Raw genomic sequence first — 25,307 nt, 5'->3', positions numbered from 1 at the left:
TTTCAACGTTTTTATTGAAAAACCATACCGTATATATGATTGTACCAATATCTGTTAATTTTTGAATTGGCGTTTGAAGTAAAAACATTGACAATGTTGTTGTTTGTTCTCTTCTTAAGGAATCATATAAAAATTTGGTAGTTAAAGGTGGTTTCTATATAGAATACATTTGTAATATTATCATACACTTCAATTAAGGGGGGAGAAGTATATTTTCGGAAAATAAAGTACAATAATTAAGTCGCCAATTGTGAAATGTCATCATAAATGTTAATACTACTCGCTTTCCAGCAAAGTTTGTGCTCAATAATTTTGATAGATTTGTTCATTAATTTAATTATATTGGGAAGAGTCCCAGTAAATCAAGTTTTACCTAATTGCAGCGATTTTAGGAATTCATTGAATGTAGCCGCTGAAAGAAAGTTACATAGATCTTTCGGTGGAAAATCGTTACTTCTACATAGAAAGTAGGAAAAAATAATATTTGAGAAGATTGTGACAAGCGCAAAGAAGCAGTTTGCTAAGGTGTCCGATCTATGAGAAATGAGAATCACCAAACAATTTCAAGGTATGATACCGGTGAATGCCTGATATAGGTAAGTATTAGGTTGTTGCATATGAAATGGCCGATTTGGCAATCAAGTGAAGTTAGTTGTGATTTTGCTGTATCAAACCACCACCAGATGGCACTGTTGGTGTCGGATAATAAAGTATAAATACTCCTACATTTAATCAAGGAGTCGTTTCGGTTTTGACCAGCGTTGTAATAACAGTGAATAAAAAGGAAAAAAGGATGGAAAAGAGCCAAGAACGTATACTTTTTCTGTATGAGTTCAAACTCGGTCATAAAGCAGCGAAGGCGACCAGGAACATTACCAGCGCATTTGGAGCTGATACGGTAAGCGAACGAACCACACGGCGGTGTTTCGAAAAATTCCGGTCAAGTGACGTAAACTTCAAAGTGAGCCACGTGAACATCCAGGACAATCGATTGATAACGACGAGCTGCCTTTGCTAGTCGAATCCGACACATATCAGTCTGCGAGAGACATTGCAGAGAAACTGGGTGTACACTATTCGACAGTTTCCCGGCACTTACAAAAACTTGGAAAGGTGGAAAAGCTCGACAAATGGGTTCCGCAAGCCCTTACGGAGGAAAACATGACGTTTTGAATGGAAATTTGCAGTTCCTTATTCTCCTGCAACAGAAGCGATCCCTTTTTGTACAGAATAGTGAGATGTGATGAAAAGTGGATATTATACGACAATCGTCACCGATCAGCAAAATGGCTAGATGCTGATGAACCACCGAAGCATATGCCGAAATTGAGCCTCCATCCGGAGAAGGTAATGGTGACTGTTTGGTGGTGTATAGCTGGAGTTATCCACTATTCTTTCTTGGCACCTGAAGAAACGATAAATGCACAGAAATACTTTGCCAAACTCGAGGAAATGCACCAAAAATTCAGTATTCAACGGCCGCAATTAGACTTAGACAATGCACTACCTCCTGAATCCAGAACAACGGTTCAAAAGTTGAACGAATTGCAGTATGAGACTCTGCTTTATCCACCATATTCAGCGGACCTTTCGCCAACCGACCACCACTTTTTTTTAAGCATTTGGATCATTTTTTGGCGGAATAACAATTGAGGAATTAAGAGGTCATCAAAATTGCCGTCGATGAGTTTATCAACCCCTGAAAATTGGACTTCTACGAAACTGGCATACATGCTCTTGTATCTCGCTGGGAGAATTGACTGGCACCTATTTTGATTAATTAAATAAATTTTTGTAAGCTTTACAGTCGTTTCAAATTTTAGTACCAAATCGGTCATTTCATGTGCAACAACATAATAGTTCAGAATCCGAATAATAGATGAAAACGAAGTACAAATGCCCAGAACTGAAATTGAAATATGAAGTAGTGGGTATTCAGTATTTCCAACAAAAGCAAAACAGAGAAATGAAAAACTAGAAAAACTGAATAGAACTTCTGTCACAAGAAATCATTTTCTTTTGCATAAACACAGCATTTGAATGAAGGAAAAGACTAAAGATAAACACATACTATAATTTATTTCTGTAAAACTACTGAAATATAATTCTTTTTTATGGAAAATGTTGTTTTGTGCACACTTGCAATCATGATATACGTACATATGACCATTTTGCATTTGTATCTTTATTGTATCACTGAAATTATTGTTGGTTGTAGTTGTTGTTGAGTGGTAAGTTTATTCTCTGGATATTTTCTTTGTCCAAGCTTCGGTTTTTAACATTTATCAAAAGATCTAGAAGTTACCATGGTGAAGAAGTAAAGGTAGTCATCAAAATAAATAAAGTTGTAAAGTAGTACTTTGCATTGAACCATATAAATTACAATCGTACAATAAAAACTATAATTATCAACAAGCTAATGTACAGTGGAATATATACGTTAGAGTCAAATCCTGAATTGTGAAGTGGGGTTGTAAGTGTTCCCGTGCCTGATTATCGATCGTGTTACAAAAATTCTACACTTGAACTAGATACATGAAGTAAGGGCATTGATTTGTTCAGATTTACTAAAGAACAAATCGATCGTTCAGGATTTCAGACTAACATATATCTTTTAGACAGGAAAATAAAAAAAAAACAAACCTAATGAAGTACATCAACAAGATTTATACACATCGTCCTCCATTCAAAAAAAAAAAAATAAACTCAAATCATATATTCATTTTGTTTCTCCGTTAATTACTACTAATGACATATCCTTAGTTTTAAATGACATTGATCTCGAAAATTCAGTTACTTTCCATTTACGCACTATTCATATAAATAAAAGGTCCTTCCTATAAAAGATATTCTTCATGTAATTGAGTGTAAAACAAATCGATCTCTGCCATATTTTTAGTTGTACAGTACAGTAGACTTTTGGGATAATGAACCTTCGGACAAGTGGTATATCTTCTAGTGACTGAACCTAAAAATTATTACATCTGAAAATGCTTGAATTACAATACACGTAAATTTTTAATGAGATTGACCATTTATGACGGACAAAATTGTTTGTGATATTCTCTACTGGTATTCCATATTTACATTTACATATTATGAAGAATATTCGTACATCGTTTTCAATTAATATTTTAAATTGAACCTAATACTGTTCAAGGACGAAACCAAGTACTGTTTACATCATCCTTTGATATAAAGAAGTTTTTGTAAGATGCTTTTCAAAATTTGAAAGGTTCACTACACCGACAATCTACTGTACTTTTCTTTTTAAGTGATTCTTACTTTTCTCCTCCTTGTCATGATTGGCTTTCCTATCCGCATCTTTATGAAATATATCTTCTCTTCTTTCTTTTTTTTTAAAAAAAATTCACATATACAACATACTTCATCTTTTGTTAACTCCCAATTATATACTTCTTACTTGTATCTATAGTTCAGAACGAATGAATTTCTCTTTAGTGGTGTTCCTTTCTCACTGATTTCGTTTCTTATTTTTATAGTAGGTATTTATACAAAGTTTCTTATTACACAGAGTTTTTCACATAAAGTACATGAAACACTCAATTCTTCTTTTCTTTATTCAAATAACGAGTAAAATTAAAATTGCAAACATTCAGGTTGTAAATATATATAGATTAAAACACCGGAAATCAATGCGTTGGACTCTGAAAAAGAATATTAGAGAAAGTTATAACAAGACAAAAGATTACAATACATTGACATCACATATAGTAGTAAATTTCTGGGACAATACTGTTGATACAAAGAAATTGGATAACAATTAAAAACAGTTTCGCAAGCACTCATCCAATCAAACCTTTCAAAATGAATGCAACCGATTGTATCGGATGAAAATCGTAGTTTGGTTCCGGACCACTACCAGATAATACCAACTAACACATCGTTCAATAAGTCCCGGGACTAGCGTAGAAATGGCGTTAATAATGCCATTTATATACCAAGGTTCAGAAGTACCAACCTTCAGATAAGATGTGTCAAAATTTGATGTAATTCGAAACATAACCAAGAAAGCTATAGTGACGCTACCTTTGCAATCGTGAAAAAATGGACCAAAACGAGTTTCGTGTGTTGATAAAACATTGTTTTCTAATGGGGAAAAAACACTGTTCAAGCTCAGCAATGGCTTGAAAAACGTTATCCGGACTCTACTCCGTCGAAAACAACCATTTGTCGGTGGTTTTCGACGTGAAACGCGGTCGTGCTGATACAAATGATGCGGAACGTTCGGGTCGGCCAAATGAGGGAGTAACTCCCGAAAACACCAAGCAAGTAATGAAAATCGTGATGGGTGACCGCAAAATGAAAGTGCGCGAGATACCTAAGATGCTGAACATATCAACTGGTAGTGCATTTACTATTTTGCACCAAAAATTGGCTATGAAAAAGGTTTTTTCCAAATGGCTGCCGCGTTTGCTCACAATGGAACAAAAGCAACAACGTATCAATGATAGGGAGAGCTGTTTGGCACTATTTACTCGCAATAAACAGGATTTTTTGCGTCGATATGTGACAGTGGACGAAACATGGATTCACCATTTCACCATTACGACCGGTAAAAGCCGCCCGAAGCGTCCAAAAACACAACAGTCGGCCGGCAAAGCGATGGCGTCCGTATTCTGGGATGCGAATGGTATAATTTTCATTGACTACCTCGAAAAAGGAAAAACCATCAATAGCGACTACTACATGATGTTATTGGATCGTTTGAAGGCCGAAATAGCGAAAAAACGCCCACACATGAAGAAGAAGAAAGTCATCTTTTATCAAGACAACGCACCGTGTCACAAGTCAATCAAAACGATGACCAAATTCAACGAATTAGGCTTCCAACTGCTTCCTCATCCTCCGTACTCGCCGGATCTGGCCCCCAGCGACTGCTGGCTCTTTGCGGATCTCAAAAAGATGCTCCAGGGAAAAAGATTTCGCTCAAATGAGGAGGTGATCGCTGCTACTGAGGCTCATTTTGAGTCAAAAGACAAATCGTTCTACAAACATGGCATTGAAAAGTTAGAGAAGCGTTGGAATGATTGTATAACCCTTGAAGGAGATTATGTTGATGAATAATAACGAATTTTGCCGATAAAATGTTGTTTTCATAGTTAGTCCCGGGACTTATTGAACGATGTGTTATGATTGGCTTTCTTCTAGAAATATCTAGTTATTAAGCTAAACAATTTTGATTTTTGGCACTTTTCAGTATTTTTAACATCTGACGAATAGTGGACACAGTTCGACTTAAATCGGCAAAGACATTGCTTCGAAACATCATTGATTTCGGTCCATGAACAGAAAAACAAAGCTTTAGAGAAGCAAGTGGCATATCTTGCGCGCACAGCAACTTTTTTTTTGCTGCCACTCATAAGGTATACATACATAGTACAGCCATAAGTTCTGTCAGTCAACTACTAAAACTTATAATAATATACTATTATTAACTTTATTTAAACAGATATCGGTATGGAGGGAATTTTGGAGCCCAGGCACCATATAGTGGCAGCCTCTTCACTTTCTTTCAGATTTCTCGGTTGGGCAGTTTCTGAGAATGGTCCCGATAAATAAATGATCAGTTTCGACCCCGCGAACTCCCGGCCTTTCCAACAAATGTCAAAACTGAGACCAACTTCGGAAAGTACTAACTGAGCCCTTGCATTTGATACCCCACATGACTATATTTGGTGAAAATAAAATTTACACCCCCCTTTTGCATGTATGGGGATCTCCCCTTAAATTCGACTTAATAGGATGTAACTTACTCGATGCGTGAGCGTTCACATTTCCCATCTTTCCACCAAATTTGGTGTCAATCGCGGCTAGTCTCCGAGAAAAAACGCGTATGACGGACAGACAGACAGCAAGACGCTACAATCCCAAAATAATTGCCGGCGATTTCAACTCATGGGCAGAAGAATGGGGAAGCAGAAAAACAAATCCAAGGGGACAAATACTGCTAGAGGCATTCTCGCGCTTTAATTTCATACTTGCGAATTCTGCGGGAGCCAACACATACCGGAGGGGAGAATTACAATCGGTAGTACACCTCACTTTCGTCAGAGACACCCTTATCAAAGACTTGCAGCCACCAAAAAAGAATAACGATGAGCTGGGTAACTAACAAATCCGATGCAGGAATTTTCAAGGAAGTACTTCTTGATGAAAAATTGCAGCCGGCATGCGATGCCTCTATGCCACGGCGTAGCGCTTTCCGAAGACGAAATACCAATTTCTGCTGGAATTCAGAAATTGAGGAATGTCGGAAAAACTGCCTCAGAGCTAGAGGATGCTCCCAGCGCAGAAGAAATCAACCTGAATTCACTGAGCTACACATGCAATACAAGGACGCGAGGAAAAAATTGCAAGTATCACGAAGAGCAAATCCGAACATTTCAAGCGGATGTGTACTGAAACTGACTAATCCATGGGGTGGCGCCTACAGGTCGGTAATGTCATCACTGAAAGGCAAACGTTCCCCACCGATTACCTGTCCTAAATTACTGCAAAACATAGTGGACACTCTCTTCTCAGAGGATGTGAATTACACAAATCTGCGTAAAGTCCATGTAAACCCCGACGAAATTCCTGTAGTGGTAGAAGAGAAAATTCTTGATACAGCAAGGAAATTCGCTGAAAATAAGATAAGTTGATACTTATTCCGAAGCCAGGTAAACCATTGGGTGACCCCTCTGCATATCGACCGATATTGGTAAACTATTTGAACGAGTATTATACAACCGACTGCTCGCTGTTGCAGAAAAGGAAGGAGGCCTATTCGACAAGCAATTCCGGTTTCGTAAGGGAAGATCAACCGTCGATGCAATCAACATGATGACTGACCTGGCTCGCGCTGCAATACAAGATGACAAATGCTGCGCAGTGGTGACACTTGATGTAAAAAATGCATTCAACACTGCAAAGTGGACGAAAATCGTAGAGGCTGTAACCAAACTACAGGCTTCGAAGTACATTGTACGCATCGTTATTGCATTTCTTCTAGGAAGAAGATTATATTGCGACGCGGACACAATCGACTGAAATTATTCCGGATGGCGTGCGGCGTACCACAGGAGTCTGTCCTAGGTGCCTTACTGTGGTTAATTATGTACGATGGAGTGTTGACGCTACGCCTTCCTAATGGCGTGACAACCATTGGTTTTGCGGACGATATCGGGGTAACAGTAGTTGCAAAACGCTTAGACGAGACTTCGAATCTACGCAAAAAAGTCCGGTCTATGACTTGCTGAACATAAAACGGAACTAGTGCCAATCAGCAAAAGAAGAAAGGACACAAATGTGAAAATTAACATTGGTGAACAAACAATTTACTCCCAAGAGTCACTTAAATATTTGGGAATAATGATTGACAAAAGGCTCAACTTTTAAAAACGCATTGAGTGCGTTGCAACTAAAGCGTCTTCCATCGCTGTAACGATTTCGAAGATACTACCGAACATTGATGGACTAAGACAAAGTCGACATCGTTTTATTTCGAGGGTGGTTAGTTCCATGCTACTCTACGCAGCTCCAGTTTGGGCAACTGTTCTGGAAAACAAATCACACTGCGGAAAACAAGGAATGCCGTATCGACTAAGTGCACTTCAGGTATGCAGTGTTTGTCGAACAACATCAGCAGCATATGTACTGCAGGAACCGTTCCCATAGACATCGTTCTTAGGCGATTTTATCACGAATAAATGAAAAAAAATCTCCAGGAAATTTTTTTGATAAACGAAAAGATGGAATTGAATCACAGCTCAATGTTTGTACGTGTATACTGCCCCAATTCTTTGATCGCAACTTTGAATTGAACTGAAATTTCAAGCAAGCTGTCCGCCTAAGCGTGGACGTATATGGCCTCCGTTTTTGGGAAACATTTAGAATCTACATGATTGGTTACCGGATTAACCAGTTTCTACTACCCAGAAATGATACAGAAAGCTGCACTTGACTTTCGTCATCAGGATTTGAAGTGTTCGTACATTTATCTTATCCCAATTGATGATAACCTGTTTCTTTCTCTTAAGGATCAGCTTTGAGGACAGAAATTGTGGAATATAGGACATTCACATCTTTGTTATTGGTATTTTCCGTTCATTCTACATTTTCATTTTTTAAAGCCTAATGCGATGCAAGTGATAATACACGTTACAATTATGTATCCCACTTTTGGGTGAGTTGCAACATTGGAGAAAGTAAGAAAATCAAAATCTCCGAATGAAAACGCTGAAAAAAAATTAATTTAATCCATGACCATTCACAGTGCCCTAAAAATCTACACAGAGAGAAGATATCACATCAATCTCCGGACGATTCAAAAAGATCAAATTGCAAAAAAAAAACAAACGCGAGAAGAGAAGGAAAAAGGCTGAATCGGAACCAGCTCTGTTGTAATGTAATGTAGTCGTCAAAAAGGAACTTAATTCGTAACTATTACTGAAATAATAAGCATAGAAGAAGTGCACCAAATATCGAGTTGCCCAGAAAAAAAAACAGGAAGTAACAAAGTAATGAATTTTTGAGGAATTGTGAAACATTCTGGCGTTCGACAACATTAATGAAAGTAAAAAGAGGTCAGAGGACTGTCAAAGGGTATTATAGGTCCCACCTCCACGTGGTGATCGCTGGGATTTCTTTCTACATGAAAAACTGCAGACGGAGAAGAATGGAGGCGAGTCTCCCGCGCCTAAAAACAGGACAAAATGTACCAACTGGTCCCTCAGGTTTGGGGTTGGACAGGCCTGACAACTCTACACGGAAAACAGATGTTACGAAGCCACGGAAAGAGCCTCGAATAGGATGGATTTTACAACGACAACGAATTAACGATTTATGATGATATCAAAATCATACTTGGAGATTTCAACTGTCAAGTAGGGACGGAGCCCGTATTCAGGCGATAGGTCGGTTCCCATAGCTTACATAGGGATACTAATGATAACGGACTGCGCATTATTCAGCTACCAGCATCGCACGAAATGGCTGTTGGAAGTACCTGGTTTGCGCGGAAAGCGGTCCACAAACATACGTGGGTCTCTCCAGACGGGACAACTTTCAACAAAATTGACCATGTGCTGATTGAACGCCGCCACCTCTCAGTCTTGATGAATGTCAAAACATATAGGGGGGCCAATATAGACTCAGATCATTATCTCATTGGCATAATGCTCCGAGCTCGAATTACGACACCACCTACAATCCCCTCTGACAACCAGGTGAGAGGAAATTCTGAAACCATTCACAACATAGCCCCCCGCAACACCTATAAGGGCGAAATTGATACCGCCATAACCGCAGTCAACAGATATCCTGGCGACGAAGCATCAACAAATGATCTTTACAAGCACCTGAAGACCGTTATCATTGATATGGCCACAAACATACTTGGTCCCAGCCGCAAGAAAAGTTGGAACGGCTGATTTGACGATTAATGTAAGCTAGCAGCGGAAGGAAAGAATGCCGCATACCGAGTAGTGATGCATTCTCAAAGGACGCGGGCACACGCAGAGACTTATCACGAACTCCGTCGAGCGGAGAAACGACTACACAGACGCAAAAAGGAAGCCTGGGAGAACCAACAAGTCTATGAGCTAGAAAAGTACAGGGAGCAACCGCACCAGGCGCGCAAGTTTTACCAACAAGTCAGCAGGATGACGAGACAAAGAGGGAAATGTGATTTCCGACAGAATGGGCATATTGGAGCGATGGGCTGAGTACTTTGATGAGGCCTATTTCAGCTTACAAAAACTGTTTCACTGGAAACGTCTTACCATAGGGTCAAAGCTCTTACTGCACAAGACTATGAGCTTGCCTATCCTTATGTATTCCTCGGAAACCTGGGTTCTTAGCAAAACAAAATGCGAACTCTTGGCCGCGTTCGAGAGTAGAATCCTCCGAAGAATTTTTGGCCCCCCACACGAGGATAGACGATTCCGTAGCCTACATAACGAAGAAATCTATAAGCGATACCATGACCTTCAGGTTGTGGATAAAATCCGGCTCAATAGGTTACGGTGGCGGGTCACATAATCCGTATGGATGGGGAAAGTCTAGAAGGGCAATATCTATGGTAGAAAAAGAAGACGAGGCAGACTCTGCCTGAGCTGGAGCGATGGCATAGGTCAGGACGTCAGACAGCTTTTAGGAATATCGAATTGGTGGGCCTCGGCGCAAAACCGGGATGTCTGGAATTCTTTATTAAAGCAGGCCTAGACCGGATACCGGTTGTCGCGCCGTTAATGATGATGATGATGCACCCAATGAGGTCACAATTATCGATCGGCTTCCATTGCGGATTTGGCACTCTTTTAACTTTAGATGAAACTTGGATTTGCAATTCGCTCCTGAAACCAAACAACAGTCAAAATAACGGAATGGAATAGGAGAACCCCCAAAATGGGTAAAAACAATTTTTTCGGTAGAGTTATGACGGGTGTTTTATGATTCGCAAAAGGAATTGTCTCTATTGATTACCTTCAGAAGGGAAAAACTATTACTGATGAACACTACGCAGGATTATTGCAACGTTTGAAGGACGAGGTAAAAAAACGACCGCATCTGACTAAGAACTAAAACTTGTTTTATCATGACAACCAACCCGCTCATACGTCGATCGTTGCAATAGCTAAAATCAACGAACTGAAGGTTGAATTGTTCTCCCTTCTAGCCTATTCGCCACGGAGCTAAGAAATTTGGGGAAAACGAGGGAGTTACCTATGCTGTAATTGCCAATTTTCAGATACTTGTTTCATTCTAAAAAAAAGTATGTCCTTACGTTAGAGCACCGTTATTAAAAATTTTGTAAGTCTTCATGGGCATTATGATGACAAATGAAAGGAAAAAGGCCCACAAAAAATATTTTTCTTTATCAGACCAGAGACTTCTCATCACGCCCTTGTACGAATTCGTATGAAAAAGGTGACAACGCTAGTTAATGCTCTCTTAATTTCGCAAAAAATATATGGGGAAAATTAGATCCTTTCAATATTGTTTGTTTGAGGTCATATTTTCCCCCGCTTGGTAATAGTAAGGAAGTGTGGTTATAATTCGAATTATTTCATTTAAATTGCCGCATGAAACCAGTCAGAAAATCAATCAATTTTAATGTCTTTTTGTGTTCGGTTTAAATCTTGAATTTTGTAGTTAATCAACGCACGACTTAATACTAGCCCCGTGCTATGAAATTGGATGTGTTCCCCTTAGTTATGAAAAATATGAAACTAATTGCTAATATAAAGTTTCCAAACACGTGATCGATATTTTGCACCATTGCCACAATCTAATCTGCGTACAAAAAACTCAATTGGAAAAAAGTAAAAAAAATGCCTACCTTAAGCTTTTAGATTCCACCACACAACCATGAAGTGGCTGGTTACCTGACAGGTATTATTTTTTGGCTCTATTACGGATATACACTTTTAACATAGATAGCAGACAACGCTGGATTTGCCGAGTAAACATTGTTGATATCACATTTTTCTTTACTGAAATGAATAAATAGTGTAAAATGCATTTTTTACTTTCATCTCTGTTAAACTAGACGTTGTAGTGTATTAAGATCAGATAATTTCAGAAGATTCAAATGAATGGTGTGAGCGTTGTGTTGCGTAATTTCAGCATGATTTGTGTGTTAAGCTGAAGCATTGAAAGTCATTGTGGCACAGCGCGTGCATTGCAAATATTGCTTTTGCTGGCAATACTATTATTTCTAGCTTCGAGTGCGTTCTATATCTAACCATAGTGTCCCGACATAAATATTATATTCTATGATCATTCAATGAAAGTAGCCTTCCAATAAATTAAAGATATCTAAACTGCAAGGCGCATCTGTGTAGAATATAATCGCACGCATGCTAGATTTATATCGAAAATGCCTTTAGAATTTAGACTGCTTCCTAAAACCACTAGACCATATGATTGCAGTGCGATAGACATACAGTGTGCCAGGCAGGTTTCTACTATGTACCGAAAGTAAAAGTATGATTATTTGAATGACAGCCTAATGAAAAAGTAGCATCTTCAGATGTATATCGAAACTGAGAGTATGGTTAGGGATATTAGTGTAGATGTCTATATTTCTATACGCTTCAGGACATGGAGCAACTAGGTGCCCCTCTGATGGATCTCGATTGACTTGCTGGTTCTGAATAACATTCCACAGTGTCAGTGTTCGACACTTGGTTTCAATAAAATTCACCGTTCTACCCATTTTAAACAAGAACTTAGTGACCACATACAGTTTCGATTTAACTTTACTCTTCTAACGGTTACAAAAGCCATTTACACATACACACAAGTAAACAAACAAAACAAGAACCAATTATTATCATATGAAAGTTATACATGTCTTACAGAAAGTAAAATAAACAAATTAAATACAAAATAGATAGTTCCGACATCCAAAGGATTCGTCAATATTATACGGTTAAAGTTTTGAACAAGCGATAGATTGACCCAGGGAGATATCGAAGCGATATTACTGAAATTGTTACAATAGACAAATAAAACTTGCAAAAATCGAATGATTGTAAAGTAATGAACATTAATATGCCCAGAAAAGTGCAATAAAGTAGAAATAAAAGATCGCAATATTAAATAGAATTATATATCAGTTAACAGAAGTGAAGGAAGATAGAGAGGAAATATAGCAAGAGGTATTTTATGCGCAAAATTTATCTACAATTATAAAATATATTTCGTACTTCACACTGGTATGCCAGATTAGGCCAAATCTCCTTGAACGTTTTCTCGATTACTTCATATCTGGAAAAGAAAATGATTTAGATTAGTATTTATATTTGGTGTAGTGTTAGCAGAGAGTATGTTTAATAAGTTCCCGGAAAAAAATCTTATACGTAAGTATTAGGTTTACCTGAAAGTTCTGTCTTCTGAATGTGTTTATTGTTTATTGAATAACATAGTTTCCACCATTATTTGACTTGTTGCCATCGTGATGGCAATCTGTATATCCAATTTTTAAAAAATGCCTTACCTCCGGGGCCAAAAATTGGACCATTACTTGTTGTCTGACATCCTCTTGGTTTTTGAAATTTTTACCCGACAAACAATTTTGTAAGGACAGAAGCCAGTGTTAGAGGATTGAACGTCCGGAGAGTATGATGAATGCGCCAGAATTCCCAAGCTTAGATTCCGACGAATCTCTAAAGCAACATCTGGCCTGGTATTATCACGAAACAATTAAACGTCCTTCCTATTGGACATGGCCGGCCTCTTTTCTTAGAATGTTGTGTTTAAATTACACTTGACCGCAGTATCTCTCTAAACGTAGCTTTTCGACCGGTTTCAGCAACTCGAAATGTATTGATCCTTTAATGTCCCACCATATACGCAGTATTCTCAAGTTCCGTTTAAAGGCGGAGGAGGCAGGTTTTTCAGAGTGAAAATATACTCTTGTCCTTACGATGTTTGCCTAGGTAATCCAGTTTTCATCCCCAATGATGATATGCTCAAAGAAAGGTCAATTTTTGCACCGTACAAGCAGAGATGTGCATGTGATGACTCGGCCATTCAAATTTTTCTCACCTTATTCATGTCGCACCCATCTCGAATATCTCCACGCCAATCCTAATGACCAGATATGGTTCGAAATAGTTTGTAGAGCTGAATTGAGATTATCAGTAATCTTCGATGTTGTCAGAAAGAGATTGTCCCCTAAAACATAGTATTCAAAATGTCGCCGTCAATCAAAGACAGTCACCCAGAGCGTAACTTATCCGAAAGGTCAAAATCACCTACTTCAAAAATATGGGAAGACGGCTTTACGGTTTCGTGTCAGGGCAGAGGCAACTCATTAGGCACTACCTCACCGCTCTGGGGGCAGCGTAACCTTTCGCTCCTTTATAGAATTTGTAAAATACGATGTTTTCGCGAATTATATAAAGAAACGCTTAATATCTGCAAACCACTTTGGTCATGCTGCTCCAAAGGAAGAGGTGAGACAGCGTCTGACGAGTTGCCTCTGTCCTAGCGTGAAACTACAAAGCCATCTTCGCTTATTTTTGAAACGTGGGTGCTAATCCCGAAATACCCTTTCTTAATATGTGACCTATCCACTGCCACTTTCGCCTTCGTTAATCACAATGCGTACGAGCGACAGACCTGTGTGCCGGTCAAGTTTTTCATTCGTTTCAATGATATGAAGCAAACAGGTTTTGACGAAGACCTGGAGCTTTTAAGTAACAATGGAGTCTACTTACCATGTGCTGCCCCCATAAAGCAACACAGAAAGAATACTTAACCAGAACAATCACAGATGAGATGACTGCATTGCCAGATTTTAGACAAGAAAGTGAAAGCAGACCTAGTGCTGTTAATGCATCGGACAACAAACAGTTAGATCCCAACGTCGGCAGAAATCGCGCTTTCTAGATATACAAATTGAAAGAAGGGAAGGGGTGGCCCTTCGTGGCTTTGTCCATGCAGATAGTGAGAGTGTGATGACCCGTCAGACTGAGAACCTTGGTTTTGTTGTTGTTCGCCTTCAGTACAACTTCACTTAACTCTCTTTCCAAATCCATAACCATTTGACCAAAGACAATGAATTTAGTTTCTCCGGAATACCCTTCTTGCGTGGAATACTCCAGATACATTCCCTGCTCACACTATAGAAAGCTTGCGTGGGTGTTAATGTAGTCAATGCAGAATGGGGAGCGGAAACCAGCCTGCTCTCTGTTGATTAAACTTTCGAGATTTTCTTTGATGCGTTCTGCATCGCAAATCACTTTCTCCAGGGTCAGGTTAAAGAGGACGCATGATAGGGCATACCTTTGTCTTAGGTCGTTGGTGATGTTGAATGGTCTCGAGAGTGATCCTGCTACTTTTATCTGGCCTCGCACATTGGTCAGAGTCAGCCTTATCAATTTTTTCGGGATACTGAATTCTCTCATGGCCAATTAGAAGTCTCTTATAGACCGGTTTCAGGTCAATAGGTCGCACCTTGCGGTAGCCTTTAGAAATAACCCGACACTAGTTTCGCGTCTATTATCACTTGCATTTCTAGAGTACAAAAGCACATTGCCGTTACTGAATCAAGAGGAAGAGTAGAACTCTCTAGAGTTCCACCATCTTACTTCACTTAGGCTCCGAATGTACAGCTTATATCGTTGGAATTCCCGCTCGAGCTTGGGAAAGCGATTTTTCCGAAGACTTTCGCTACCATTTTTGTAAATCAAATTATTGTTATCAACCATCCATCCTACACGCCGAATCTGGCACCACCAGACTTTTCTACTCCCTAAAATCAAATTACACATTAAACAAATTTTTTTTTAAGATGTGAACGCAATCCAGACGACGGTGACAAAGCATTCCAAAGCTATTCCTATCGACGAGTACGCGCATAAGTTGCAATCATTATATCGACGTTCTACTTATTGACTGTAACCCCCTGTAATCCCCTTCCCGAGGATTATATTAAAGTCTAACATAAATAAATTAATTGTTATTACGATTTGTGTTGATTCGAATTTTTGTTCCGAAACTTATTAGACATACTGTGTATATTGAAATATACTCACTTTGATTGCAGACCACCACCTGGCGGCAAACCTTCGATTTCGCGTAAGTGAAGGGCTTCCAGCAACTCGGCGTATTCATTTATTTGCTTACACACAAGTTCTTCTGTAAATAAAAAAATAGAAAATTGGATATTATATGGGATAATATTATGAACAATGAAATTCATCGAACAAAAAGCATTTTATTAACAAATGAGCGTTGATTTGAAATTGAAAATTCAATAGATGGGCAGAGTTATGATATTCCTTATTTGCGAATTTTTATATGAATTGAATTATATTATCCGATACAAGGGCCAAGTCACTTAGGTTGTATTGTTTTCTTGGAAAGTTTCGGTCAAGCGTAGGACAATTCTAAATTTTATTTGTTTGAGAAAGATATTGTTGGCCGTCTTGCGCTACTTTCCTGCAATTGGATGGTCGACAAAACTTTCAAAAGTAAATTTTAAACTGATGGGAAGATGGATATATTTTTTTAAGAATTGCGGGGTCCTAAGTCCGCTTCCACTTGATGCCGGACAGGGACTAAATAGGGAGCAACGTAATCCCTCTTTTTTCGGTCCACGGACCCCTCATTTAGGGCTTAGCACTCAAACTTTAAAAATATTAGGCGATGACGACTTTACGGTTTCTTACCAGAGCAGAGGCAAATCGTCAGACGTTGCCTCATTTCTGCCCTGCAGTGCGAATTATATTGAATTATATTGAACGCAAATCGGCCCATACTTTGGACCAAAGCTTGGCCAGAGCTGAACATATTTTTTTGGTAAGCTGAGACATTAAATCTTTTTTAAAGGAATAGAACCAAAACAATCACTGCTTAACATGACAGAGAGTAACATTCAATCCCTTGGCCATAGGCGAAAGTAGTCTTCTTTTCCCAGTTGAAAACATGGGGCGAAAGTGCCATCTTTTTTCCTAAAGATAATTTTAATCCAGCCTGGAGCCAGATCGCGACAAGAGAATTTAATTGCACAAGAAAGTTTTCTGTAAGTTGATGCTGCATGGATTCGAATGTAACAAATAGAAAATTAAAGAAAACCAGAACTGAAAGTTTTACTCTAAATTAAAACGAATTACAAAGCACTGTGAAGGCTCCGTTTGGGGACTGGATAAAATTCTTTGATATTGACACGTGGACTTTAGAAAAGTATTAGTTTAAGTTGATTTAAGAAATTAAACTGAGATCGAATTTCCTAGCTTTTCATGTTAATAGCTAGTTGACAGTAACACTGTCCAGCATCAGTCCAGCTTTTAAAAAATATTTTTGGGTTTCATTCCAACACCTTCCAAGTCCAGCGATCATGAATGATGGATTAATTTGTTTAATCTAATTACCCCGAATTTGTTTATTTTGAATGGCTGCCAAGCAGCAAACAAAGCGCAAACGATTAAATAATCTACAGATGTGTATTCATCCGCATACTTATCCAAATCAACGCATAGCACGCTGTTAACCAACATTTGCTGATTAGATTTTTTTTCATAAAACAGCGGCTGGAATAAGAAAATTACTTTCTAGTAGTTGTCGATTGTGGAGGTGAAAACACATCTGTTTGGATCGAAATTTCTTAAAGCTTGTTTTGTGATATATATTAAGAGTTCAAAGAAAATAAAATATCATAAATTTTATAGTCTTGCAAGTGATACACAAAACGGTATACTAAAATTTTTGATACAGTTTCTCCACGAAATTATCTAAATTTTCAACTGAACAGTTTTGCATGTGCTTCCGAATTTACATTATTTTTGAACTAGCTGCAGTCTGGATCACCTTACACAACCCAACAATGCAGACCAAAATGTAAACGATGTTCAGGGGACGGGAGAATCCATTGAAAAGAAGTTTTTTAATTTAACGCTCTTAAAAGTGATAATAAATTCGGTTTTGGCGCTCAATGGCTTCGAAATGAACTTAAAATAATGAGATGATATCAGGAATGAGTTATTAGATCGGTAATGATAGCAAATATGTTATAGTTTAAACAGACGCCAATCAACCATCTTCGAAGTTTGCAGTATAAAACGACTGAAAACCCTCTATTCAACTACAACTATGTAACAAGCAAACTGAACAAAAAATTCTACACTTTGTACTTAAAATCTACAAAACATCGATATTGTGCAAACATACATTACAATAAAACAATAAAAAAATACTGGAACTGCTTTTCGTTTGTCAATAAACGGTTTCTTCCATAGTCTTGTTCTACCTATGTTTTTACATAAGCGAGCGAGGCATGCTTAAAATTCAATAGAATTCCAATGAACATATGTAATAAACACAAAACATTTAAATAAATAATTGAAAGGGGAACGAATAAAACAACTAGGGAAAATAAGCTTTGTGGCAACATACCTTATGCTCACAGCCACGTATATTTTATATATGTCGCGTACGATAAAAAGGAAAAATAAAGCGAATTAGTACTTTCATCATAACCAGATTTTTTAATTTCTTTTTTTTTCATGAGAAGAATGTGATATTAACATGTCGAAAAACAAACGTAAAATTCAAAAACAAAAATGATGTTTCAAGTCACCTACTGTACTCTATTACTTTTCTTGCTTTTCAAAAACCAACAGAAACTCCAAATGTGTTTACTTTTAAATTGACTATTTATTTTTAGAATTTCTCTTCATACTCAGATTGGTTTATTGTTCTTTCTTTCTAAACAGGTACACGTTCATCTTGTTCCTATTTTACAATTGTTGCTCGCGTTTAGTATTGAAAAAATTTCTTAAGTATTGCAGTTCCATAAAAATATATATTCGATACAGATTCGCTTCTTTGGTTTTGTTATTTCTTTTTTTCATCTTAAGTTGGTAATTCATAAATATTTTGGGTGAGCATAAGGTTGGCAAATTTACTTTGTTTTGTACATCATTGCTCTATCAAAGGAAAAGAATGAAACGAATACATTGATCTTAAAACATGTTGCAATTAAAAATAATTTAACGGTAGAATCATAAATATTATTGCTTTCATTAGTTGTCATTGTTTTCAGCGAAGATGGTATGTAACAAGTTTGTGGTGGAATTTGTAAACTAATTCAGTTTGTAATCATATATTTGCACAATACTCAATAACGTGATGAATAACATAAAATCATATACATTCTAGGTTTGGTCTAATGTGGCTAAGCGCATCACATTTGAAAAATAATCAACATTTAACACAATACTGCTATGAAGGAGGTTCCTGTTTTCGCGAAATATAAGAGCCAATGGTGCAGAAATTGATCTGATAAGGAAAGTAGTTAATTTAACTAATCAAAGGAATATACATCAACTCCGAAATTTTTTTAAAAATCTGTTAATCGTATCACTTGATAGCATTCATTTATTTCCAATAGATCGTTTCAACCACTCATACATGATAGAACCACTTATCTTTTTTAGCTTTTATTGAATTTTAAATGAAAAAAGCAATAATAAAAAAAATACATTTTAATATTGAGTTGGCTTTTCACCGCTCTGTAAGTTGGTACGTGTTGGCAAGAATTTTTGATCGTTTGACGCTCAATTTTGGCTGAGGAGTTCCCATTCAACTCTCCAATGTTGTTAAAATAGCGACAATCCGTCGTAAATATCCTTAACCAAGATTTTCGATAGATTTTCTATTAAGTTTAAGTCGGGAAAACTTGAGAGCAATTTTACAATAGGTACTTTATTAGCAGACTGTCAGTCTTTTGCCGCATTACGTCATACAATTGCATGCAATTCACTTAGCCGATCGAAATCACCTCAAATACGGCAATAAATTATAGCGCCGAATTTCTTGATAGCCTTTGGAATTGATTGGGGCTACCAGTAAATGCGTCGCCATCGACTTGCCGGGTGCCGAAAACACTGTCCAAATCATTACTGCTCCGTCACCGAAATTGGATATTGCAAAATGGCGCGATTCTTTCCTCAAATCATACCAAAAACTGATAAGTTCATCTAGACCGTCAAGGCAAACCTCCTTCCATGGACCAGTAGAGACTGAGGAAGAAGGCATTTAGTTGGACGTGGAGAACACCAGTTTCTACAAAGACTGTACGACGAAGGCTCCAACAGGCTGGGATATGTACACACCGGCCGGCTAAGAAACCGCGTTTGACTGCTCAAGTGAAACGGAAGCATCTTGAGTAGGCTAAGAAGCACAAAAGCTGGACTGCTGATGATTGAAGAATGTGATCTTCTCAGATAAAACAAAGTTCAACATTTTTCGCAATGATGGAATGCAGTATATGTGCAGAAGAACCGGAGAGCGTTATAGCGACTAGTGTATGCTACGAACACCAAGGCATCCAGTGAGCAGAATGATTTGGGGATGCTTTTCGTAAAACCAAATTGGACGATTGGCTACGCGTGAACTGACGACCAAGGCTGTTGATTATAAAAACATCCTAGAAGAAAATTTGGTACCGGGCCTCGGAAGAGCATTTTTCGCATGTGGATCAAAAGATTTTCTAAGATGATTCTGCTCCTTGTCATCGAGCTCAATTGGTAAGCATCATTCTTTCCTTAATTCTTATTCAATCCTTAACAATAGTCCGAAATTTCAGCTGTCTTACCTTTCCTAATTTTTGACAGATAAAGAATTGTTTACGCGAACTCGGTGTTTCCTGTATGTTATGGCCTGGCAATAGTCGGGATTTTAACCCAATAGAAAACCTTAGGCGCATAATGAAATTGCATATAGCGAAAAAGGGGCCGACTAATTTAGAAAAATTAGACAGAATAATCTAAAAGGTTTAGTATGAAGGCATTCCGGCAGAAGTCTTGAAAATTTTAATCAGTTCAATGCCACGTCGAGTTATCGCGGTTATAAAAGCGAGAGACGGTTCAACAAAATATTGGAAAGTGCGTTTAATATGTACTAACATTACCTCTTGAAAGATCAAACGTCAAAACGTCTAAAGGAATTTAATACAAGTAAAATTTGGCAATGTATTGCAAAGTATCTTTTAATAAACATGTGGAAATCTTACATAATTTCACCTAATTTTGTTGTTTGTAGATAGTCTGCAAATTTTCAGGTAAAAAATTTTAAGCGCAATAATTCGCATTTCCGATCCATAATGCGGTTACGGCCAATGGATTACGCCACCAGAGATATTAACAACCAAATTTTGGCTTATAATTGATGATATAGATATCAATGACATGAACAGGGCATCACACAGTCACGGAAACAATGAACCAAATTTCCCAATCACATAATTTAATGAAATGCAGATGTTAATTGGTCCTCAAGATCAAACACGACTGGATTATTTTTTGTGGGGTTATGTTAAATACGAGAGTCTATACGGAGCTAATCGAATCGATTGCAGCCTTAAAACTCAATGTCAGTGGCGTGATTAAAGAAATAAACCCGCTACTTTGCCAAAAAGTGATTAAAAATGTTGATGAAAAAATCGACACTGTAGGCGTGAACGTAGTGGACATCCGATATAATTTTTCATTCATAATTGCCAAACCTATTTCTTATACAATAAACATTTTAATCATTTTCATCTAAATTCTTTGTTTTATTTTGTTTTACGAAGTTTTTGTTGAAAAATCCGGAAACGTTGGAGTAGATAGTTCTAGGGAGCAACGTTAAGCTATCAAATTTTACGTTAAGCTTGGGAAATCCGCCACCGAAATGTATTCATTACCGCGATAGGTTTTCTGGAAGTCCGAATCACAAGCTCTTTGATGGTTAAGTCGTTTATATTGGAATGAGAGAAAATTCGGATCGACGGTGAGCCACGTTTGCGTGATTACTCGAACTCCTACCGACGGTTGACCTCAAACCCGAAACATTGCAAAAGCAATCGCAAATTTATACATGAACAAAAATAAGAAACAAAAAGAAATTTCGATTTTTTAAATTTAAATATTAAATCAGTAATGAATCACTAATTTTATCGTTCGAAATGGTTTGAATTAGGAGGTAATTTGTTTGCCGAAGTCATATAATGAAAAATTGCCTTTGAAGATATTCTTCCTTTTTATTGGCTAAAAGTATTTTGTGATATATACAAATACGTATTTCGGGGACCAACTGTCCCCTATTTCAGTGTTTTATGAAGAAGGGGACAGTTGGTCCCCGAAATACGTATTTGTATATATCACAAAATACTTTTAGCCAATAAAAAGGCAAAAAAATTTCTTCAAAGGCAATCTTTCATTCGTTCGAAAATTGCATTGAAATAATAAAAATCCACAGTAGTGGATTGGTAAAAGTTACATTTCGCAAAATTTATGCCATTTTCAACATAATCCCGAGTTTTCTGAAAACAATATTTTCTTCAAAAAAGTCCATCTTCAATTGCAAAATTGCTGCATTTGGGCATCTGAAAATTCAAGGCCGACTGCTGAAAAATCTTTGTATGTCCAAGTGTCACTATCTGAAGGCGTGATTGAGTAATTTTTTTTCGAAAATTCGTCTGGAAATGCGATTACGGTCAAGGGATTACGCCACGAGAGGTGTTAACAACCAAATTTTGGCCGATAATTGATGATATGAATATCAACATGTGGTTTCAACAGGACGGTATCACATGTCACACAGTCACCGAAACAATGATTTTATTGAAAACTAAATTTCCCAATCGCATAATTTACCGAAATTCAGCTGTTGGATTATTTTTTATGAGCTGTGTTAAAGATACGAGTCTATACGGAGACCACCGAACCGAAGCTTGATTAAAGAAATACACCCGCCACTTTGCCATTGTTAGATCAGGACTAAAATTGGAACCACAGTATATAATCATGAGATATGACTCAACCGTTTTTGCAAACGAGTGTCAACTATCGTGCGAATTCACTCGCGCCAACGATGACTAAAAACCTTATTTGGTCAATTTAGTCAGCAATGGATTCTGAAATCAATACTCTTTAAATGTATGAAGAACAGGTTGAAAAGGGAAACAACTATGAGAGAAGATACTGAAATAAGATGATGTATGCAACGGGCTATCTGTGAAAAAAATCAATCACCTAAAAAGAATTAACAAAATTAAGCTTAAGCTTACATCAGCAAGAGACAGCCGCATATCACTCCAATGAATCGAGAAGTTCGTTTGCAATTTATTTTCAGACACAGAAAGAAAACGTCGAATTTCAGAGATAAATTTAGTGCTGCTTATTACACGGCAAAAGTAAAAACCAATTGATAATATTTCCTTGTAATTATCACATCATGGTAAAATTATGATATGGGGGTGTATTTCTTTCATCGACATTGATGTCATCGTATTATTTAAAACAAAGTTATAATTTTTTTTTTAAAGAATTGCGGGGTCCGAAGTTCGCATCAACTTGATGCCGGACCGGACCAAATGGATACCAACTTACTGTCTTTTTTTTTTCGTCCACGGACCCCTCGTTTAGGGCTTAGCACTCCAACTTGCAAAATACTAGACGATGACGGCTTTACGGTTTCTTACCAGGGCAGAGGCAAATCGTCAGACGCTGCCCCACCTCTGCCCTGGGAGCAGCGTGGCCGAAGCGGCTCGGAAATGTTAAATGCTCCTTTATGTAATTCGCAGAATACGGCATCAAGTTGATGCGAACTTAGGACCCCGCAATTCTCTAGAAATATATTTCCAACTCTGGCCAAGCTCTGGTCAATATTGAGAGGATTATCCATTAATTGATCACCAGGATTATCTAGAAAAGCCGTATAAGATTTCTATGACATTTTAGAACCGGAAGTCGAGATGCACTATTTGCGAACTAAGCCGTGAACTTTTAAAATCAGAACTACAGCCGTTAGCCAGATAATGAAGGATAGAAACCGTCACGTTCCTAGCATGCTGTTCCGCTGAAGGATATGATATTTGAAGGTATAAATTTGAAACCGCAGTTCAAAGATGAACTCCCAGCAGGAAAACGTAAAATCAGAGACATTAGTTTGGCGATCTTTTTGCAAGGGCTTCAAGAAATTTGTTTTCCTCAGAAATCAAATAGAAATATGCTTATCCTGAGCCGTCATAATAGTCGTTGCATTACGATTAAACTGTTAGAACGCGTTAAAGGGAATGATGTGGCATTTCTTTGTTTACAACTTCACTTGTGTTCATTGTGTACATTGTGACTGGTTGACAAGACTTTGTGTTCTCGCTTTTCTCTTTTCTTGGTTAAAGAGGAAACTTGTCAACCACAGCAGGAAATGACACAAGTTAAGTGTCTTGAACAGAAGTTTCCCTATTCAATCCAAACCCACTCCCTGATTTTCTGCTTACGATATCTGTAGCTTAATCGAATGTCAAAAGGAAGCAACAAAAATTGGAAGAATTTGAGGTCAACGGTGATGATTATCAGCAAAGGGAGCAAAGGGGGATGGTAGCGATATTCCATCTGATGCTCAAGCAATGCTGTACTACATTGTAAGTTGGCAATAGACATGACACATTTCAAAAAGGTATATGATTCATTCGTTCATCTGTAATGGGTCAACCAATCTCCCTAACGACTATACGGAACAAGAAGATCGCCAATAAAGCGAAAAGTAACAAAATGCAAATCTCAAACATCATAGGAAACTGGGGCGGGCGCAGTTACCAAATTGCTGATTGGTTTTAATAAAAACGCTTGCAAAAAATACTTCAAATCCATTAGCCGGTTCATGCCAGTTCACTCGTGAACTGCTGAAGACAACCTTCAATGATTTTTTAGATCCCATTATGGTATAGGTTGAAAGACTCCCCTAATATTCATTGACAAATACTGCAACATAATTGTGGTAACCTTTTGAGATGTTACATTATACGTGCGTAGCTATTATTGCATTTTGGCTTTCGGATTAGCGATCATGTTTGTAAGGAGTTGTTTCTCGGCTTTTGTTTGACCATCAACTTGAACTCTATGCTGGATCGTCGAAAACCGGCGAAACGATATTGCACCATAGACGAACTGAAACGATTCGAAATTTCGGCTGAGCAGCGTTTAACAACTAATGGCCACGTTTTTAATCAATCGAATGAATATATTAACGTCAAAGGACGACCGTTTTTTTTTCGTTGCATCTTCTTACTAATGAAATATTTGGAAAGATTCCAGAAACCTTCGAACTAGCTTGTAATGCATATTCTACTCCCAATGACGCATGACATACTAGAGGTCTATAATAAATTGCCTATGTAGCGTATACGCACATCAGCAGATTATGAGAGAAAATCTACGACTGTTATTAATAAATGGCAATAATCTTTTTTTTATTAAAAAGCATTAACGCTGATGTCAACGCTTATATTAGTTGAGAGATTTTCTGAATTTGCAATGACTAACAAAACATGAGAAATGATAGAATGCTTCTGTGGAAGAACGGAGTAATAATAAACAAGCGAAGAGTTGACATTTGAAAAATGATACTAAAATCTAATACCACAATAGTTGATTGAAAATGCTTTTAGATAATATTGGAACTAAGCAATTCTAGAAATCTAGAAATTATCGGTGCTTCGTCATTGAAGGTGGAGAATAAAATAATAAAAATATATGGTACGGCCACAACTAACTTGAGGTGTTATCAGTCCCAATGTGAAATATTATTTTGGCGAAAATCGAGGGCAGGTTTGCTGAACTACACAATATCTTGCGACGTTTCATAAAAAGTACAAATAGTTGTTGCAAAATACAACAATATTAAACAAGGTAGCCAGGAAATTCGGTATCTGATCGTCATAAAATATACCTTAAAAGCTGAAAATATTCATGCAGTGGAATCTAAATATGCAAAAGTAAATGATTACCGTTGATTTCGTTTACAAT

The 25,307-nt window shown here is 37.5% G+C and overlaps 1 protein-coding gene and 1 long non-coding RNA gene across 9 annotated transcripts in view; one reads left to right on the top strand and one right to left on the bottom strand.

The window, feature by feature from the left end:
- Positions 1-2,060: 2,060 nt before the first annotated feature.
- LOC119653209 (protein phosphatase 1B) overlaps positions 2,061-25,307 on the bottom strand; it is a 44,514-nt gene continuing 21,267 nt past the window's right edge. For 3 of the 8 annotated variants that reach the window (XM_038057776.1, XM_038057778.1, XM_038057777.1), the window contains exons 4-6: positions 15,552-15,654; positions 12,717-12,777; positions 2,061-3,668 (exon numbers count right to left, since the gene is read on the bottom strand). In XM_038057776.1, the coding sequence (XP_037913704.1) occupies positions 3,654-3,668; positions 12,717-12,777; positions 15,552-15,654 (179 nt within the window). In that variant the 3' untranslated portion in view covers positions 2,061-3,653. Of the gene's footprint in view, positions 3,669-11,344; positions 11,499-12,366; positions 12,494-12,716; positions 12,778-15,551; positions 15,655-18,151; positions 18,444-25,307 lie in introns of those variants that run through there. The other 5 variants (XR_005249654.1, XR_005249652.1, XR_005249651.1 and 2 more) reach the window with 5 other exon arrangements.
- Positions 17,008-17,991, top strand: LOC119653210. Its single transcript, XR_005249655.1, has 2 exons — positions 17,008-17,209; positions 17,270-17,991. It is a non-coding gene; the product is annotated as an uncharacterized LOC119653210 (long non-coding RNA).

The sequence above is a fragment of the Hermetia illucens genome, chromosome 3 (genome assembly GCF_905115235.1).
Source record: "Hermetia illucens chromosome 3, iHerIll2.2.curated.20191125, whole genome shotgun sequence".
Lineage (NCBI taxonomy): Eukaryota > Metazoa > Arthropoda > Insecta > Diptera > Stratiomyidae > Hermetia > Hermetia illucens.
Note: the sequence above shows the minus strand (reverse complement) of the source record. Positions and strands in the feature narration are given on the sequence as shown.